The following is a 22,210-nucleotide window of genomic DNA, read 5'->3' on the forward strand; positions in this document are numbered from 1 at the left end:
GTGCATATCCGATTGAAATCTGATCAGATTTAGCAAGTCTGAACGGCCAAAAACCACATGAAATGCAATCTTAACAAATCCGTTTCGAGCTACATTCATATGTACATTCAAATCGCATTTCAGGAAATCCGTTTCAGTCTGACCGCTCTGATCGGATTCCACGTGGTTTATGTTACTTTTTTCACGCAACGTAAAACGTAAACGTCAGACGTTGTTATAGGAAACATGCTGAAAGTCCCTGCAGAAACAAGGCTGTGTTGTTGCAAAGTGCCGGACGAGCAGAAATTAGCAATAGGCTATAACTGAGACATGTTTTGAGACCGAGAAAGACAACAGCACGGAATAAAGCCGCTCATACCTGCCTCCTATGTTTCTGCCGTCGCCTCATCATAACGCAGTAGTCCAGCGCCGGCGGCTACACATTGTCATGATGTTACTAAGACAGCATCTGTATTGCAAACCCCTCCATGTTGCGGTTGTTGTTGTTGTTGTTGTTGTTTTTGGCGTATACCTACGAACGCAACGTCATTGCAATAGAAACCAATGCAGATATTCCGGAAAACGAAAAAGCGCCATGGACTCACAAATCGGATCTGAACACTTGCGATACACAGTGTGGACATTAAAATTTTTAGATTAGATTCCAATCGGATACACAAATAATCGGATTTGGACTGACAGTCTGAACGAGGCTTTCCATGTGGTACTAAATCCGATACAGGTCAGATGTTTTGTAATGTGACCGCAGTGTGAACAGTCATATCGGAATTCACGCGATTTTACTTCACTTGAGATCAGAATCAGAAAGAGCTTTATTGCCAGGTATGTTCACACATACTAGGAATTTGTTTTAGTGACAGAAGCTCCACAGTGCTACAGAGTGACAGCGACAAGACAAGACACAGATAATAAAAAGAATAAAAGAATAATATACAAATATACAAGATAGACGAAGTGCAAAAAAAGCAAAAAACAATATATAATATAGACAATTTGTATGTACAGTTATGATGTGTACAAATTTGAAATATAAGTACGTGTTTTAAGTAAATAATGTTTAATAGTGTTGTGCGTTCCGTGTCAAGTGTTCATGAGACGGATTGCCTGAGAGAAGAAACTTCCTGTGTCTGGTCGTTCTGGTGCTGAGAGCTCTGTAGCGTCGACCAGATGGCAACAGTTCAAAGAGGGAGTGTGCTGGATGTGAGGGGTCCAGAGTGATTTTCTTTGCCCTTTTTCTCACTCTAGATAAGTACAGTCAACATTCGTCACGATTCTGCGCTCATGGGAGTCTATTCAAAGATTTTACATACCAGATGTTATCAAGACAGTTGCGAAAGGTAGTCAGTAAGAAGGGCAGTGATGTGTCAGAACTAAGTTAGTAAGTTTTACAGAGATAGCTATATAATACAAGCAAAACATGAGGGGCTCGTATCATAACTTTTAAAACTCTGCTCTCTTTTGTCACATCATTGACTTATTTTTCATATTGCCTGCGCATAATTTCGCTGGCTTCCGCGGCAGATCACACTATAAATAAACGCATAATCGTTTACTTTAATGCCCTCCGTGTTTACGTCCCTATGGCAGCACGCGGTGGGTTGCCAAGTCCGTGATTTTACCGCAGAATTGGGTTACTTTTTGACTGTTGCCGAGGGTTGTTTTGCAACTCCGTGGGCTGAAGCGACCGTACTAACGCGATATTTAACACCCGGAACGCGATTGGGCTAGTTTGGACTAGTATTGAGAAGCAATTGAGTGGATTTTGTTGTAAAAACCTGGCAACCACATTTGTATCGTTTTTTTTGCGCACGCTGGTCAGTTCAGATGCTCTGTTCACACTGGAAATATGATATTAGTCACATTTAAAACAACAATGTGAACAGCTATAATAAAAAAAAAAAAAAAAAAATCAGATCTGAGCAAAAATCTGAATTGAGCATTAAGGCTCGCAGTGTGAACCTTAGTCTTGTGCTACAGTTTTTCTCAATCGCTTTGGCTCAATTCTCGAATGAGACTTTTTTCTCAAAACAATAAGTTCAGATCCGAGGTGATTACGACAATGAGTGGGTCCTGACACATGTTGTCTAACACCAATAGAGTTTAGAATATCTGCAATTGCCAATCCTAATGCATCTTTTTTATTATCTACATGAATATTAAAATCACCAACAACAAGGACTTTATCTGCAGCTAGTACTAACTCTGATAGAAAGTCAGCAAATTCTTTGATAAAGTCTGTATTGTGTCCTGGTGGCCTGTATACAGTAGCCAGCACAAATGTCAACTTACATAATGTTACGTAAAGTACCATAGTTTCGAAGGAATTATATTTGAAAGACTTCTGACTAATACTGTAAATATTACTATAGATTACAGCAACACCTCCCCCTTTGCCTTTCTGACGGGCATTGTGTCGATAATCATAACCTTGAGGACTAGACTCATTTAAAGTAATGTAATCGTCCGGTTTTAGCCAAGTTTCTGTCAAACACAGCACATCTAGATTATTATCTTTGATAATATCATTAACAATAAGTGATTTTGAAGAAAGGGATCTAATATTTAACAACCCGAGTTTTATCATTTGTTTAGCATTATTATCTCTATTTTTTATTTGTTGAACATCAATTAAATTTTTACCATTAAATGGGTTTGGAAGTTTTTTGTTTTTACTAATTCGGGGTACAGACACAGTCTCTATTTGAAAATATCTAGGTGTAAGAGTTTCTATGTGTTGGGAGTTATCTGAATTTTCTGACTTCTGTAACGTGAGGCAGCTAGCAGACTGTCGGTTTAGCCAGTCTGTCTGCTTTCTGACCTGGGCCCCAGTTTGTCATGTTTCAGTTCTGAGACTATGTGCCATATTACTAGAGAGAAGAGCAGCACCATCCCGGGAGGGGTGAATACCATCTCTTTTTAACAGGTCAGGTCTGCCCCAAAAACTTTTCCAATTGTCTATGAAACCTATATTATTTTGCGGACACCACTTAGACAGCCAGCCATTGAGTGATGATAATCTGCTAACTATCTCATCACTCCGACGAACAGGAAGGGGGCCAGAGCAAATTACTTCTCCTGACATTGTACTTGCGAGTTCACACACCTCTTTAATGTTAATTTTAGTGATCTCCGACTGGCGAAGTCGAACATCATTAGTGCCGACGTGAATAATAATCTTAGAGTATTTACGATTAGCATTAGCCAGCACTTTTAAATTTGCTTTGATGTCAGGTGCTCTGGCTCCCGGCAAACATGTGACTATGGTGGCTGGTGTCTCTATTTTCACGTTCCGTGTAATAGAATCGCCAATAACTAGGGCACTTTCAGCAGGATTCTCAGTGGGTGTATCACTGAGTGGGGAGAACCTGTTAGATGTTCTTATTGGAACGGAAGAGTGGTGTTTTCCGCGGCTAGGCCGCCTCACCGTTACCCAAGTGCCCTGCTGCGTGGGCTCTACAGCCGGAACCGAACAATGTACAGAGTTCACTAAGCTAGTCGCATCCAAAACAGTATCTGAAGCCCTTGCATTCTTACTATCCTCGATTAAAGTTTGGATGCGTGTCTCTAATTCTGAGATTCTCTCTGTCAGCCTGACTATTTCCCTACATTTATGACATGTAAATCCCTCGTCGCTGACAGAGAGAGCTATGGTAAACATGTGGCAAATGGAACAGGTAGCAATGCTGGGAGAGGATGACATGACTCACCGTGTTTGTAGACTGATCCGACTTACCACAGCTGTTTGAAGAACGCGTTGAAAAAGGAGCGCGCGAGAGACTGTTAACAAGTTAACAAGCTAGCGCTGCAAATGCGTTGTAACAGCAATTTAGATTTAAAGATTACAAGCTAGCGACGTCAGATTAGTGTGGTAAGCAATATTACATATAAGGTAATAAAAAAATAAGCAACAATGAATAAAAGTAAGAGATTCAAAACAAAGCTATACGGAGTTACAGACGCAAACCAATCATGCGGAGTGCGTATAACCTCATTCTGTATACGCCGGGGGGATGAGTGGAAAACAGCCTTCATTACACCATCTGGGCACTACGAATACAGGGTTATGCCATATGGCCTGTCCAACTCTCCCTCCGTCTTCCAGAACTACATGAACGAGGTGTTCCGGGAGTACCTCCACCGGTTTGTTGTAGTCTACATAGACGACATCCTCATTTACTCCCGGAACCTGGCCAAACATCGCCAACACGTCTCCCAGGTCCTCAAGAAGCTCCGCGAACACCATCTCTACCTCAAGCTGGAGAAGTGCGAGTTCCACACCACCTCCGTGCATTTCCTGGGCTATGTCATTGACCAACACGGCATCCAGATGGACCAGAGGAAGGTGGATACCATCCGCAACTGGCCATTACCCACAACCGTGAAGGAGCTACAACATTTCCTGGGGTTTGCCAATTTCTATCCTAACCCTGACCTCCCGTTCATCGTCGAAGTCGACGCCTCAGCCACCGGGGTCGGAGCGGTGTTGTCACAGCGGCAGTGTTATCCACCACGACTCCATCCATGTGCCTTCTCCAAAAAGCTATCCCCGGCAGAGCAAAACTATGACATCGGGAACAGAGAGCTTCTTGCCATCAAGTTGGCATTGGAAGAATGGAGACACTGGCTGGAGGGAGTGAATCATCGGTTCGAGGCAATTACAGATCACCGGAACCTCGAGTATCTCAGAGAAGCTAAGAGACTCAACCCTCGCCAAACCCGTTTGGGCCCTCTTCACAAGATTCAACTTCACTGTCTCCTACCGTCCTGGAACCAAGAACTGCAAGGCTGATGCCTTATCCTGTCTGTACCAGCCTGATCCTGAGAATCCAGATCCCGAACCTGTCTTTCCTCCAGCCTTGATCGTAAGTCGCATCCAGTGGTCCATCAACCAACGTATTTCCCAAGCTAACCGCTCCGAACCAGCTCCGCCGGGAGGTCCTGAGGGCCTTCTTTATGTTCCACCGGCCCACTGTCAGCCCCTCATGGACTTAGCTCACACCCCCCCAGGCTCTGGACACCCAGGCAGTTCAAGTACCCTCTTGCTCCTGCGGCAACATTACTGGTGGCCCTCCATGACTCAGGATATCTCCCGTTACATCAGAGGATGCTCAGTCTGTGCCGTTGCCAACACTCCTAGGAAGCTCCCTGAAGGAAAACTGGTTCCCTTACCCATACCACGTAGACCATGGTCACACCTTGGAATTGACCATCTAATGACTTCACCTGCATGCTGGTAATCGTGGACCGTTTCTCCAAGGCCTGTAAACCTATACCCCTCAAGGGCCTTCCCACTGCATTTGAAGCCACCGAAGCCCTGTTCCACAATGTATTCAGACATTTTGGCCTTCCTGAGGACATCGTCTCCGACCGTGGAGCTAAGTTCATGTCCCGTGTGTGGCAAGCCTTCTTCAAGCTCCTAGGAGTGTCTGTCAGCCTGTCGTCTGGATACCACCTACAGACCAACGGCCAGACTGAGCGCAAGATCCAGGAGATCGGGAGATTCCTGAGGTTGTACTGCCACCGGAACCAGGACAGCTGGAGCCAGTTTCTACCCTGGGCGGAGTACGCCCAGAATTCCCTCCGGCAGACCACTTCTGGGCTCAACCCGTTTCCTTGGCTACCAACCACCTCTCTTCCCTTGGTCGAGTGAGCCCTCGGAGGTTCCAGCTGTCAACCACTGGTTCCAGCAGAGCGAGAAAGTGTGGGACTCAGCTCATGTCCATCTCCAGCAGGCAGTTCGGAGACACAAGAGGCATGCCGACGCCAGAAGGGGCCCCACTTCTCGTTACCAACCTGGAAGGTGTGGCTCTCGACTTGGGACATCTGTTGCATCCACGCATCGTCACCGGATCTCCACGCTCCACCCACTCATTCACAGTCTCCGGAATACTAATCACCTGCACCTGCACCTCATCACCCATGGACTATATAAAGACATTCACTTCCCTCACTCCTTTGTCTGGTCTCGTCTACGTACCTGGACTCCTTACCTTTTACTCACCTGAGATTCCCGTGTTCCCATCCTGTCGTCTTCTGTCTCCAGTTCTCCGTTCTCCGTGTTCACCAGCATTTGCAAAAGACATTACCCTGCTATTCAGCCAGTTAAGTTACCACTTCTAAGTGCCTGTTCCATTTACTCACCTGCATCCACCATCTGCCTGTGTTCGTGCCTCTGTTTAATAAACTTGTGTGTTTCACTCACCTCTCTGCCTCTGTCTGTGTCCTGACAGTTTTGGGTGAGTAACTACATTTTGCAGACATGCAATAGAGTTCTGATGTTCCAGCAAACAGTTGTGACAATTGTGCTTACAGTTTAGAGAATGTTAAGACTGTTTCGAAAAATGTGCCAAAGCGATTGAGAAAAACTGTAATAGCCTGGACTAAAATTTTCTTTACAATCTCTTGTCTGTTTTATCATTTTCTGTGAAGTTCTTAATGTTGTTTTGACGAAAATATATTAAAAATGCAATTTCTACAGATAACGATTTCAATACAACTCTTCTATGATCAACATGTTTTTGAGGTCTGTATTAAAATTCATTTTGACGTTTTTTTTTTGTTTGTTGTTTTTTGTGTGGCTTAAAGCAAAAAAAAATTTTTTTTATTTTTTTTAAATACAAGTATTTTGGCAGTTCAGTTAAACAGTTCAGGTTTATACAATTCAAATGGAATAACACCATGAACCCATCAAGATATTTATGACTCAAATTCATATATTTTTAAATATTTGTTTCCTTTATTTAATTTTGTAAAAATAATGTGTACGCTCATATGTATTCAGTATGTAAAGAAAAACAGATTTTTGCTTGATGAGTACACCAACTTGACCATCTTGATCATCATTAAATGACTTGATGTTTTTAAACTGAAAATTGTTTAAACGTGTAAGAAACAAATATGAATGCAAAGATGACTTTTCAAAGAATTTACTTATACATTTTAAACTAGATTCTTAAAAAGATTTCTCATGTTCTTCATCTCTGACATCCTTATGTGTCATTAATCTAGGTGTATGGACATCCTAAAAAAATGGATGACACATTACTCATGTACTAATAGAGCGCTGCTGATTGATTACTCAGAAAAATAAACTACTTCAAAACATAATTCGTAACTTATGATTCATAGCTGTTCTCACTCACGGCCTACAGTGTGCTATACGTACACCCGTTTCCATGGTGACTGTAAAATCATCAAGAATGTGTCGTGACTACGTTGGTAATATGTGTGTGAAACACACAACAACTGAATTCTCAGCCACCGTACTGATGTGTATCTTTACAACACTGTTACACACAGTCATGTTCACGCTTCATAATCCTGAGAGGTTGTAACACACTTTAGAAATGAGATCACAGAAGACAAACAGTAAGAGTATAAAATAACCCAAGTTTATTTCACTAGCACTTTTATGATTGCCAAATGCATTTACAGACTTACTGTGTATATGGCACTAAAATAAATAATTTACACACAGCAGAAAGGGAACTATATGTATATGTCATCATATTTCAATGATTGCTAATTTAATATATAACTGTATATAAATGATGGGGAGATTCAAATTTTAAGGATATTAGATAACACTGGATGACATTAATGTGTTGCATAAAAGTGCCAGCAAACTCCTAGTAGACACAGTCCAAGATTAGTCAGCCAATAGGAAATACTGGGGGCTGAAGAGGGCGGGCCATAGTCCCACCCAGGGAACCAATCATATCCTGTAAAGAGATTAAGATGTTGGTTTGAAAGATGTCATATTAGGAAATGTATACAGAGTTTATATAAATATGGAAATAATAAATATTAAAAAAATACATCTTTAAATAAAAAGATGTAGCTGACATTAAAATATTAATGTATTTTAAACATCAACATCATGATTTTTTGTAAAGCTGCTTTGAAACAATCTGTATTGTGAAAAATACTATACAAATGAAACTGACTGTCAAATAGTCTAAAAACCTACTAAATATAGTGTAAATATGGTTACATCTAAATGAACCAGTATTATTCAAGCCAAATATATTATTTCATCAAACTAACCGCATAAAATTACACAAATGTGTCAAGCAGACATACAGTAGCTCCTTTGTACTGTAAATAAGGGCAGTTTTTATTATATACATATATATATATATATATATATTATATGTATTATATATACAGTATATATATATATTAATACACACACACACACACACACAGATAGATAGACAGATAGATAGATAGATAGATAGATAGACAAACACCATTTCAGATGGGCTCTCTAAAAAATAACTAAAACGAAACAAATTTACACAGTAAAATACAGTTTTTCATTGAAACAGTAATATACCATAAAACAATGCATTCTGGGCAATATTATTTTCATTTTTGAGAAAGTAACCTATAGGATACTTTCTCGAAAATGACAAATATTACCCAGAATGCATTGTTTTACAGCATATTATGTCTGTATATTGCAATGCATTCTGGGTAATATTATAGTTTCAATGGAAAACTGAGTTTTACTGTGTAAATTTGTTCCGTTTTTTTTACAGTTATTTTTTAGAGGTTAGATGGGCACTCTAGAAAACAACTGTAAAAAATGAAACAAATTTACACAGTAAAATATAGTTTTCTATTGAAACAGTAATGTACCATAAAAACAATGCATTCTGGGTAATATTATTTGTCATTTTCGAGAAATTGACCTATAGGATACTTTCCCGAAAATGACAAATATTACCCAGAATGCATTGTTTTTACAGTATGTTACTTCTGTATATTGCAATGCTTTCTGGGTAATGTTATTTGTTGTTTTCGAGAAAGCAGCCTATAGGCCTCATTTCTTAAAATGACAAATATTACCCAGAATGCATTGTTTTTTTGGAATATTATAGTATCAAGGGAAAATTGTGTTTTACTGTGTAAATTTGTTTTGTTTTTTTTACATTTATTTTTTAGAGGTTGTAATAAAACTGTAAACTGTGTTTGCACTGTAAGAGGCCTATTACTGTAAAAACAACAACAACAAAAAAACATTTAATTGTAGCAAATTGTTTGCTGTGTGATAGTTATTGTGATGTGTCACTGCTCTTACTACAGATGTTGTCTCGGCAGATCTCTGATCCACAACCGCTGCAGGCCACACCTGCTATATATGGAGTAATACCATGAACTTGTCCTCTGCAATGAAGCATGTTAGAATAACATTACTAAACATCACCACAAGAGGCAGACATAGTAATATTTTGACCTGTGCTGTACTTTATTATATCAATAAATCAAGAATAAATCAAGCAAAACTTTTACATTTGGTTCCCCTCCCCTCTCTCCCAGTCTTGAACATTTTGCTGCATTCTTGCAAATGATAAATTATTAAGTCTAACTTACGTATCCCCATAGTTGCACACAAAAATAGTGGATTCTGGGTGAGTGGAGAAGTTTTCGATTCCTTTAGAGCACACATTTACAGCACAGCCCAGCTTGAAGCTTGTAGACCACATTAACTGAAACATACAAATAACACAAGGTTGACAAAGATAGTGGAAACAAATTTTCAGTGCTGAAAAAAATTCACATACAAAGCTGTAATAATGTTAACGAACATACCTGTGCGTAGTGGCCGCACATCCGTGAGCAGTTGTTATTTTTGAGTGAGTAAACTCCTTCTTTGTTCCATCTGTGTATGGCGTTCTCCACCGAGAAGGCTGAAAACGGAGCCCCCAGCCAGATGTTCTCGCCCATCCATCCGAATGGAGGGTGCCCGAAATATGCTAGCCCAGGATGATGAGAGGCCTTGCAGTGTCTCGCCCGGTCTCTGGCACCTTTGGCCAATTCATTGTCCCAGGACTGTAGACAAACACACAAACACAACAATAATCAAAATCAATAAAATTACAAAATATGATATGATTTAAGATATATCTGACAAGATTAGATGAACAAGCACCAAGATTTGTCCCAGAACATTTGATCCTGGAACATTTTACTTGTGAAGCTATAAGTTTGGTTGTTCTGTTCTGAAATATTTAACTTAGACATCAACTGAACACTGCTTATATTTCAAATAATTAAAAATAGAACAAATTAATAACACATTTAAAATGATTATTGGTGGAGAGATATCTGAGAATATGCCTGTGAAACCCTTTCAGAACCCTCTTCAAGTATCACAAACCCTTGGTTTTCTCTTCATTCTTTTACTACTAACAAAAATGCAATCCAGATCAATACACACACAATAGGGAGCCTTTTATTTTCCACTCATACAAAAACATCTCTCCATTGCCATGACAACCAGAATGATGGTTGTACATATTTGTTATATTCTTAAACCAAACACTCTGAGACAAAAACAAAAGAACATGCTGTTAGAGCAGCATGCTGAATCTGTGTAATTTACATATATTACCATGAACATTTAAAATGTGGAACACTGGGACATTGGATTTCACACACGAACACGTAAATACTGACAAATGATGAGTAAACAAGATTGAGTAAACAACATACTTCAAAAGCTGGTCAAATAATTACAAACACATAAATGTTTTGAGGAATGATTAATATAAACGAAACATAACCAATGCATCAAATACCTGCGTCCCGATCACCTGTCTTACCATGGAGCGCGCACTGACCGCAGGTGGAGTGACGCGCGAGCGGTGCGTGTTATGCGCCTGCACACACCTGCGGATGAACTCCGGTTCTGTGATTCCCGGCAAGAGCGCCAGAACGCCGAATGAGCCGTACAGAAGAACCGATATCCGTAAGAGAAGACCGCCGAGAGAGTCCATGGCAGGAGACTTGTCCTGAGCCGCGCTGCTTCGCTCTGGATAAATGAGTCAATGGAGCATCACTGCAGGAGACGCGCTGACCTGTGCGTCATGGTGCCGTGGATTTGCCCACTCTCTCTCCCTCTCTGTCTGTCGATCTCTCTCTCTGTCTATCTGTCTGTCTGTCTTCGTACAGGGGCTTTTTAAAGGACTGAAACAGAACCACCCACCATGTCACGAAAAAATTTGATGCGCGGGGCTCTTTGTCTTCATCTCTCACGCACAAGTTCACGCGCACGCCCGCGCGCGCGCGCGCACACACACACACACACACACACTCCAAAAGTAAAACAAGCCGTGCTACAAAAATGGCCATTCTGCCATATTTAGCTAGTACATATTTAGAAGGCTTATTTTAAAAATGCATTTAGAGTTAGTTAATTTATTTTAGATGTCAGCTGAGCTAAATATTAGTTAGATTTAGCCGGACATTTAAGAGTATTTACAATAAGATCTTAATGATAATTATTATTTTGAATTCAAAGCTAGTAAATGTTTAACACAATAACGATTGGAATGGATATTACCTTTAATCATAGATTTATTTAATAATAAATTGATGTAATTATTGAGTATGCTGTCCTTCAAGTAGCTAATTTTGTATTTTATATGATTTTTTGATAATATTTAGATTTTAAAAATATATGTATAAAAATGAGACACGAAATCTGTGTAATACACTTTTTTTACAGTCTGTGGTAGCCTAATACATTTAAAAAAATTGGCACATTTTATTTTTATATTTATTAACTGTTATTATCCTCATACTAGCCTAATTATTTTTATACAGGCGTTTTTTAAGTCTCATTCGTGATCATAGTCTTAATAAATGCATTAACAGGGTATTTGTTGGCTATTTATTTTTTCATTTATTTCAGTGTTAGGCATTTCAGACTTCATTACCCACAATCCTTTAATGATGACAGTCACGCTACTGTAGTGTGTGTTCTGTGTTGGGTTTGAAATCACCACAGCAACGTGGGCTCGGGAGTGAAAACCGTATTAAAACTTGTTAATTTTGAACAACTATAATATTTACATATACATAAATATAGTGTACAGTAACACTAATAATGAAAGCAAACGTGAAATCTTCACCATTAAATAAAAGCGTGCAACAGGTAAGTGCGCAATGCCTTTAATGGATGGCTTTTAATTCGAAAAGGTGTTAAGCGTTGTTTAATTATTCTTTCTGTTTGCATGTATATTTATATTGAAGCCCAAGGTAACTGGAGCAGACCGCGGGCCGAGGCCAGCAGAGTAAGTTAAGAGAACTAAGATAAGCTTGTAAACACATACAGTATATTGTTTGTAGAGAGTTGTTAATTAATAATTTATTAAAGTTATTTATTAAATAAATATCGCTCACAGAGTTCCAGTGCTAAAGTTAGAGACCCTGCAAGACGCGGAGGAGGAGGTGGGATAACAAAACATTATGCTGTGTAGTTTATTAACTTGATTATGCAAGTAGAGTCGAAGCATGTTTAATACTATTGTACATGTAATTTTTTTTACAGCATCTTGCCATAATTCCAAAGAATGCTGCTATCAAGATTGTCACAGGAGATCTGTCAGCCATGAGTTGGGGCTCTCCAGCCTCCACACAGTCAAAGCAGGTGTTCATTCAAAATTAACTGAAAAAATTAACTGGAAAAGGAACAGTTCACCCAAAATTAAAAATTCTGTCATTATATGCTTATACTGGTACTTTTAGTTTTTCCGCCCAATGCAATTACAATGAATGAGGCTTTTGAGGTTCCTTGCATAAAGCCAACATGTACAGGCAGTGTTTGGATTAAGCATCTTGTGTTTTTCCCTCCCAGTGTTTTACGACCAAGATGAAAGACTCAATTAAAAATCATGTGCCTGCTGTGGATCATGGAGAATCGCTACAGCTGAGCCACAGAGACCTGGCACAGAGAAGTCCACTGTACAGTCACAAACCAAACCTGGATTCATCCACTTTCACCTCTAAAAACACACCACAACCCAACTACAACCAGTCCAACACTGTACGGGCCAACAGCATGATGATGGATGCGGTGAGTTCATTACATGGACCCTATCCTATCAAGTGCCTCCTTATTCTTTGCCAGAATTTTTCTTATAATGGGAGATTGCAAACTCAGGTTCTTTAGCATTGAAATAAGCACAATAGACAGTTTGGATTATCTATCCATCAATGCATTCTTCAAAACGCTTTATCCTCTGCAGGGTCGTGGGAAGTTGGGTCATGTGCACTTTATAAGCAAAGAATATACAGCACCCTGACATCATTGAAAGGCTTTCTGAAATTTATAGTCAGTTAATGTTGACAAAGACCATTGAAACAAATCACCACTTTGGAATTATAAGGTTCTATCTGCATTCTGAGCAGTTTTGAGATATTGAGCTTTAAAGTTTTTGCATTCCACATAGCAAAAATTATATGGGGAACAAGTCTGTTTCATACATGAAAATGACAGAGACCCTAAATGTATTCTAAATGTACAATATCAAAATCCTCTCAAATTTGTAAATGGAGATTTTCGGAATGGGTCAAATGCAGATAGAACCTTCTAATTCTAAAAAATAAGTTTCCAATTGGAATTATGAGGTTCTATCTTGCAAAACATTAATTAAATCAGTATTTTTCAAGAAACACAAACAGTTTACTTATAATTTGTTTTAAAACATAAAATTAGTGTTGTAACAATGTGTTGACATGTATGAGAAAGTTACATTTACTGCAATGGACTTCTTACTGGCCTTCCCAAAATGACTGCTTTCTATGACATTTCATATTTTAGGAGGAATCAGTGGCGCCTGCAGCCGTACGGCTGTACGCACTGTGCGTACCATGAGAGGGCGCTAATTAATGCCGTTTTTATTTTTTACATAATTTTTAAACTGATTATTAAAATCTTACTGTGTACACTCATGACATATTAAGAAAGCAAGAGAGAATGAGAATAATAAAGGTGTGCGTTTGTGTGTTGTAAAGTCAAATGTGTTTATGTGCGTGCATGGGTGGGCGTGGGGGATATGGGTGAAAAGAAATCTGATTGGATAGTTTCGTCACTTTTTCCACATATAAAAAATATTACTACAGATTTAACAAAACAAGCTCAACATGTTTAAACGCTCTCTAAAACAGCTAAACTTGATTGAAACATTTGCAAAAGGCCTTAAACTATTGAGTAGGGATGGAGAAATTAAACCTCTTACATTTTTGAAGCTTTTCTCTGAATGTTTCGGGAAAAGTTTCAGAGCATTAAGAGTGTCGAAAACAGTGCCATCTTGTGACGGGTAAAATGTACAGCAGCCATAAACCCGAGCGCGCAGCTCCGTTGTTTTATCCATTAAGCACAAATAAAAGCCTGACGACGCTAAATGATTTCAGTTTTCTGATAATATAATTCACATATTCAAGTGTGGCAATAAATTAAATGTAACAACAAAAAACAATAATTATAATTATATTATTATATTATTATAATACTAATATTACCTTCTGAGTTGTTTAAGGCAACTCCTTCTGAGTTGTTTCTGTGCGTATCTACTAGTTCTGTGCGTATCTTGAGATAAAATCCAGAAAGCAGCTACTGTAATACCGGGACTTTATTCCACAGACAGGTAAAATGGCTTTCTCTTTAGAGATCAGTATGGATAGAAAAGTTAGCCAGAAAGTTAAAAGGCCTTAAGTTTGAAATAGTTTTAAGTTTTAGTTTAGTAGTTTTAAAAGCTATAATTTTAAATAGATAGATATATAGCTTAGAAATATTACAAACCCGATTCCAAAACAGTTGGGACACTGTACAAATTGTGAATAAAAAAGGAATGCAATAATTTACAAATCTCATAAACTTATATTTTATTCATAATAGAATATAGATAACATATCAAATGCTGAAAGTGAGACATTTTGAAATGTCATGCCAAATATTGGCTCATTTTGGATTTCATGAGAGCTACACATTCCAAAAAAGTTTGGACAGGTAGCAATAAGAGGCCGGAAAAGTTAAATGTACATATAAGGAACAGCTGGAGGACCAATTTGCAACTTATTAGGTCAACTGGCAACATGATTGGTATAAAAAGAGCCTCTCAGAGTGGCAGTGTCTCTCAGAAGTCAAGATGGGCAGAGGATCACCAATTCCCCCAATGCTGCGGCAAAAAATAGTGGAGCAATATCAGAAAGGAGTTTCTCAGAGAAAAATTGCAAAGAGTTTGAAGTTATCATCATCCACAGTGCATAATATCATCCAAAGATTCAGAGAATCTGGAACAATCTCTGTGCGTAAGGGTCAAGGCCGGAAAACCATACTGGATGCCCGTGATCTTCAGGCCCTTAGACGGCACTGCATCACATACAGGAATGCTACTGTAATGGAAATCACAACATGGGCCCAGGAATACTTCCTTGTCGGTGAACACAATCCACCGTGCCATTCACCATTGCCGGCTAAAACTCTATAGGTCAAAAAAGAAGCCATATCTAAACATGATCCAGAAGCGCAGGCGTTTTCTCTGGGCCAAGGCTCATTTAAAATGGACTGTGGCAAAGTGGAAAACTGTTCTGTGGTCAGATGAATCAAAATTTTAAGTTCTTTTTGAAAAACTGGGACGCCATGTCATCCGGACTAAAGAGGACAAGGACAACCCAAGTTGTTATCAGCGTTTAGTTCAGAAGCCTGCATCTCTGATGGTATGGGGTTGCATGAGTGCGTGTGGCATGGGCTTTACACATCTGGAAAGGCACCATCAATGCTGAAAGGTATATCCAAGTTCTAGAACAACATATGCTCCCATCCAGACGTCGTCTCTTTCAGGGAAGACCTTGCATTTTCCAACATGACAATGCCAGACCACATACTGCATCAATTACAACATCATGGCTGCGTAGAAGAAGGATCCGGGTACTGAAATGGCCAGCCTGCAGTCCAGATCTTTCACCCATAGAAAACATTTGGCGCATCATAAAGAGGAAGATGCGACAAAGAAGACCTAAGACAGTTGAGCAACTAGAAGCCTGTATTAAACAAGAATGGGACAACATTCCTATTCCTAAACTTGAGCAACTTGTTTCCTCAGTCCCCAGACGTTAGCAGACTTTTATAAAAAGAAGAGGGGATGCCACACAGTGGTAAACATGGCCTTGTCCCAACTTTTTTGAGATGTGCTGATGCCATGAAATTTAAAATCAACTTATTTTTCCCTTAAAATGATACATTTTCTCAGTTTAAACATTTGATATGTCATCTATGTTGTATTCTGAATAAAATATTGAAATTTGAAACTTCCACATCATTGCATTCCTTTTTTATTCACAATTTGTACAGTGTCCCAACTTTTTTGGAATCGGGTTTGTAGATTGAATGGAAGCATAAATTAGTCTATATAGCTTAGAAATTTTAGATAGATAGATAGATAGATAGATAGATAAAAAGTCCAAATATGTACACGACTTAAAAAAAAAAAAACCATCACAGTGTAAATAAGTTGTAACAGAATAAGAATGTGAATAGCTCAATTTTGACAAAAATGTCAGATAGAACCTTATAATTCCAAGGTGACGAAATCTAAATGTGCTATAAATTAATCCTACCTGTCACTCCAAAATTATATATATATATATTTAAATAAAATTTCCACACAAAAGCAGTTTACTCTGGCAATTATAGCATTGACTTTTATTCAGGTCAGACATTTTCTGGCACATGTTTTTGACCAGAGTTTGTTGTCTCCCCCTGGAGGAGGGTGTTTGTTAAGCTCCAGAAGTGATGTGATTGGATGATGTATTTGTGTGTTTGTGAGTAGGAGGGGCTTACTGAGGAGAGGAAACTGCAAGCAGTAATTGAGCAGGTTATGGTGGACCAGCTGTCGAGGTCAGTATCTCTCTTGCTCTCCTTCTCTCTGTTCCATTTTTGTCAGTCTGTGGTTAGTAATAACATCGTGAGAGTTCTCTGATGCTCACGCAGGGCTGTCATTAGCGATCCGGAACAGAATGCTGTGTCTGTCAGTCCCACGAGTGTCCCACCACGCTACAGGAGAACTCTTCACCACACTAAGTAAAACCCACACACATACATGACTCAGATACAAAACGCTCTTTCTCCCCTTCTGTCTCATACTCATGGGTTTGGAGGAGGTCATAGTGGTTATTTCCCCTACTTATATTTTTATATTTATTTTTGTATTTTTATACATAAATAGAAGTTTTTGCTAAGGAAATCACCACTATTATTTATTGTTGCTCATACCTGGGGTTATTGATTTGAACAAATCATTAACCAGCCGCATGTCAGCGTGCAAAAAAAAAAAAAAAAAAACACTCAGAACACCCTCATAACCACATAGCAACGCCTTTGCAACAACCCACAAGCACACAGTAATCGTGATGGTAAGTTTTGCAAGAACTGGCAAGAACCACTCACATTATTTTCAGAAAATATAAAAATCTATTTTCAGTGTACATACATAAAATAAAGATTTTAACTAGGAATATTGTTGACTCTTATGACAAATTGCTTGGGATGTTCCTCATTTGTAAGTCACTTTAGATAAGTGGTTCTCAACCTTTTTGTCTAAAAGGCACCCTGTTGTCCAACACAATATTTGAAGAAAAAAAAAAAATATGATTGATTTTAATACTGTAGATAAAAGCATCTGCTAAATCAGGGTGAAGTTTGTGAACCCCTGGAGGTTTGCGAGGGAACTGCAGGGGGTTCAAGAGTTGATGAAAAGCTAATAATTAAAATGTTATTCATATTACATTAAAGTTTCTAGTAGCATTTTAGATAATTTTGCTTTAAAATACAAACAAAACAGCTGTCGCAAAATTATAGATCATGGTTCAAGGCAGGATCAGTGAAAAGGATGTTGAATGAGTCTGTGATTTTTTTTTTTTTTTTATATTGTGAAGAGGTTCACCACCTGAAACTGTTTAAGAACCACTGCTTTCAATATTTACATTTATTCATTTAGCACAGGGATTCACAAACTTTTTTGTCAATCCAACCCCATTTGACAAAATCTCAGGGGTACTTCCAAGTAAATATTTTAAGTTAATATTTCAATAAATTAACAACACATTTGCATGTTCACAGTTTTCTGATTTTGGTTAATAGTCACCTGACATGCAGGTAAACAATTAAAAGGTAACACTTTACAATAAGGTTTCATTAGTTAAAGGGTTAGTTCACCCAAAAATGAAAATTCTGTCATTAATTACTCGCCCTCATGTTGTTTCACACCCGGAAGACCTTCATTCATCTTCGGAACACAAATTAAGATATTTTTGATGAAATCCGAGAGGTATATGACTCGTCCATAAACAGCAATATAGTCAACACTTTCAAGGTCCAGAAAGGTACTAAAGACATCGTTAAAACAGTTGATGTGACTGCAGTGGTTCAACCTTAATTTTATGAAGCGATGAGAATACTTTTTGTGCACAAAAACAAAACAAAAACAACGACTTTATTCAACAATATCTTCTCTTCTGTGTCAGTTAACATGAACTAACAATGAACAATACTACTACAGCATTTATTCATCTTAGTTAATGTTAATTTCAGCATTTACCAATACATTATTAAAATCAAATGTTGTATTTGTAACATTAGTTAATGCACTGTGAACTAACATGAACAATCAACGAACAGCTGGATTTTTATTAACATTAACAAAGATTAGTAAACACTGTAACAAATGTATTGCTCATTGTTAGTTCATGTTAGTTAAAGGGATAGTTCACCCAAAAATGAACATTTTGTCATCATTTACTCACCCTCAAGTTGTTACAAACCTGTATGAGTTTCTTTATTTTGAAGAGTGTCGGTAACCAGACAGCTGACGGTAGCCATTGACTTCCATAGCATCACTTTCTATCCCTTTAATGCATTAACTAATGTTAACAAATGAGACCTTATTGTAAAGTGTTAGCAATTAAATTATTTAATCTTTTTTAATAAGTGTTTTATTTTGATTGGTTTTCATTTAATATTATTGTTTCATTTTAAACATTTTTTTTTAAATGTATTTAATATCCAACTAACCATGTAGCAAGCATTTACAGAAAGTGAAAATAGGAGGGTTTTTATTGAACCTATCTAGTTAAATTAAGTTCAAATTTGTCATCACTGTATAAAAAATACTCATGTGCCTGCTGACAGTTTGCTCTCTTTGATAAAACTGATTTGTGATAATTAGGTTTTTGTTTTATCTACAGGGTAAAAACTCGGATGTCTTTAACAGAGAACACCTTATCCAACAAGCTCTGTTTTCAAGCCAGGATTTTATCAAGGTAGTTTAAGTATTGTGATGGAGATCCAGAATTTTTTTTGTGTTTTATTTTGTAATGCATGTGTGTTTGATTATATAGGTGTGGACGTGAGGCTTGCCGAAAACTGATTGGCTTCTTTTTCACATATGACCAAACACTGACCGTGTACGAGTACCGAAATTTTGGGAAAAACAGGTCAGGCTACGATGCTTTGCATTTGTACGAATACAACACATCACACTTTGCTCATACACATATAGGTGTTTTTGTAAAGATAAATGTTAATCAAAACTCTTTCAGATGGAACGCGTTGCCCTTTATCGCTCGTGGTGTGTATTTGAACAGAGGGAGGCCGTACAGCCTGCAGGACATCTCACAGGTTCGACACTCATCATCTTTCACACACTCACCGAATAATATTAATTCATTAACACTCTGCCTGCATCCCTCAGGGTGCCGAGCTTCATTTCTGTACAGACGGCCCACACCTCCCCCAGAGTCTGAGACAGCAGCCGTGCCTGACCCTCAGAGTTACTGATGTGGATGACACAGCCAAGGGAGCCCTGCTGTACGTACCACTCATACACATACGTACACGAGTGCGCAAGTTAGAGTACTGAGTGTTTCTTCTACACAGAACTCAGCCTGGGGAAGGTCTACATTGTCTCTCTGACGAGGAAGTCAATGATCAAAACACTCTAAAGGCAATTCAAGGTTAATACTTAATACTTTTTTTTCCCCAAATGCATAAGCAGTCATCCAAAATGTCCACCACCCACACATGATGTATGTCATTTTTGATGTTAAAATTAGGCTCATTTTAATCAAATTATTTACATTTGCCAATTAGTTGTATTCACTACCGTCAGTTGGTAAGATTTTTTAATGTTTTTGAAAGAAGTCTCTTATGCTCGCCAGTGCTGCATTAATTAGATTAAAAAAAAAATACAGTAACAGTAATATTGTGGAATATTATTACAATTGAAAATACAGATTTTCTATTTTGGTAACACTTTACAATAAGGTTCATTAGTTAACAGTTAACTACATTAGTTACCATTAACTAATAATGAACTGCACTTATATAGCATTTATTAATCTTTGTTAATGTTAATTTTTAACGAATACATTAGTAATACATCACGAGTTGTATTTGTTAACATTAGTTAATGCACTGTGAACTGTGAACATGAACAAACAATGAACTGCTGGATTTTTATTAACTAATGTTAACAAAGATTAACAAATACAATAATAAATGTATTGCTCATGGTTAGTTCATGTTAGTTAATACATTACCTAATGTAAAAAATATCTATTTTTGTGCATATCATTGAAACTACAGCCTACAGTCCATTTTGAAATCGCATTTATCAATTTTGCACCATAAGCATCACATTTTTAAAATTCCCTGTCAAGTTAAAAACCTTTAAAAAGCTGTATTGAGTCACCTGAAATCACTTCACCTTAAAGTGACCTTGTACTTTTAATGGCACATTAAAAATTAACCAGTCACAGTAAGCTTGACATGTAATCCAGCGCTCTGATTGGTGGATGTTTTTGCAGGTGCAGTGCGTGAACGGCTGAGGGGACGTGCGATCCGAACCCTAATCAATCTAGGAAGAGACCTGCAGAACTTAGATATAAAGATTGATAGTGTTCAGCAAAAAGTGCTCCTCAGACAATCTCTGATAGAGCAACTGTGCCTTACTGAGCAGGTAAAGAAAAATAAATATAAATAAACATGTTTTAAAAAAGAAAAAAGCTACATTTGAAGTAAGTTGATATTTACATTTTCTGAAGGATATCTCTCTATCTATCTGAAATGATCAGACAGTAGGAAAGCGTCATGCATGTTGATGTAGAACATAACGTGAGAGTGCTGAGCCGTTACATTAGCGTGTGCCGTGTGTGACAGGACTTCGAGGCGGTGTGGAGGATTGTGAGTCGGCGTGCAGAGAGGCGGGTGCACCCCGCTGATTTGATGCGTGCCGTTACCGGGGAGATGAGTGAGAACAGAAAAGCCATTTTCCTGAAGGTGACAGACCAGCCAGACTGCTTTTGTCCTCCAGAGGACGCTGTTGAGCTCCATTTTGGCTATTTGCTAATGTTTCCATCTCTTCTCTTTTTTAGGTTTATGTAAAGCTTGACCCAAATAAAACCGGCTCCATCTTCCTGAGCGATATTGAAAAATTCTATAGGGGCAAACAAGAGTCTGACGCAGCACACGGTGAGCCACTGAGCATTTAGTCTCTTGCTCACAGGCAGCAGCTATTGTAGTCGTGTTTATTCAGTGTCGGTCAATATTTCATGACAAACAGTGAATGTTGGTAGCGTGGAATGTGTGGTACTTCAGTATTCATTTCCGGAAAGGCTATATAGTTCACTTTACAGATACACTTGATGAGGAAATGAGTAAAACAAACTCACAAGAGTAATATTGCTCCATGGACAGCATGGACAACATGGATGACTGATGTTTATGAAGATATTACTGTATCATTTTCATTTCGGACTGTTGACAGAAGCTGATCCGAACCCTGACATTCTGGCCTTGGTACAGGAAGCAGGAAAGGTCACCAAGACTGTCTCCTATGCTGAGTTTGAGGACTATTATGAGGGTCTAAGTATTGAAATCCCTGATGACGAAGAATACATCAACAATCTGAGAGCTACCTGGAGTATCTGACACTATCTGCCTAGTTTATAGAATGACACTTTCTGAATATAAGTAAAATATTGAGCTTCTATGTACTGTACACAGTAATATGTTTGTTTATAGTTTTTGCTTTGTTGCATCTTATTGTAAAGTCACTTTATATAGCTCGTCATATTAATAACCATTCATATTCCAAAATTTGACTTCTGAATTGACTAAATGCTTTAGCTTTGACAAGGTGTGTTGTATGATGTACAGTGACACAGTGTACACTACTGCTTAAAATTATGGGGTCAGTACTTTATTTTTTTTTATTATTATTATTTAAAGAAATTAATACTTTTATTCAGCTAGGATGCATTAAATTGGTCAAAAGTGACAGTAAAGACATTTATTTCAGATAAATGCTGTTCTTTTGAACCTCTCTATTCCTGAACAAAAAATGTTTCACAGTTTACAAAA

General features: G+C 38.1%; 2 protein-coding genes across 3 annotated transcripts; one reads left to right on the forward strand and one right to left on the reverse strand.

Annotated features, from left to right (window-relative positions):
* Positions 1–7,369: 7,369 nt before the first annotated feature.
* glipr1b (GLI pathogenesis-related 1b) lies at positions 7,370–11,008 on the reverse strand. 2 transcript variants are annotated; one of them, XM_051871124.1, is made up of 5 exons: positions 10,611–11,008; positions 9,598–9,837; positions 9,379–9,494; positions 9,086–9,171; positions 7,370–7,721 (listed from the first exon to the last, which is right to left on the reverse strand). In XM_051871124.1, the coding sequence occupies exons 1-5, from the start codon at positions 10,782–10,784 to the stop codon at positions 7,597–7,599; spliced, it is 741 nt and encodes a 246-aa protein (XP_051727084.1). In that variant the 5' UTR covers positions 10,785–11,008; the 3' UTR covers positions 7,370–7,596. The 2 variants fall into 2 exon arrangements, with proteins under 2 accessions (XP_051727084.1, XP_051727083.1); XM_051871123.1 differs by having other exon boundaries at positions 10,587–11,008.
* Positions 11,009–11,225: 217 nt separating this feature from the next.
* Positions 11,226–21,946, forward strand: caps2 (calcyphosine 2). The gene is made up of 16 exons (XM_051871121.1): positions 11,226–11,944; positions 12,043–12,083; positions 12,195–12,240; positions 12,341–12,439; positions 12,647–12,865; positions 16,623–16,690; positions 16,784–16,873; positions 19,036–19,110; positions 19,189–19,284; positions 19,390–19,468; positions 19,542–19,657; positions 19,727–19,803; positions 20,656–20,807; positions 21,008–21,127; positions 21,223–21,319; positions 21,615–21,946. Exons 1-16 carry the CDS (start codon positions 11,897–11,899, stop codon positions 21,776–21,778), a joined length of 1,587 nt encoding a protein of 528 aa, XP_051727081.1. The 5' UTR covers positions 11,226–11,896; the 3' UTR covers positions 21,779–21,946.
* Positions 21,947–22,210: the final 264 nt, after the last annotated feature.

Source organism: Ctenopharyngodon idella, chromosome 18 (assembly GCF_019924925.1).
Source record: "Ctenopharyngodon idella isolate HZGC_01 chromosome 18, HZGC01, whole genome shotgun sequence".
In the NCBI taxonomy this organism is placed as follows: Eukaryota; Metazoa; Chordata; class Actinopteri; order Cypriniformes; family Xenocyprididae; genus Ctenopharyngodon; species Ctenopharyngodon idella.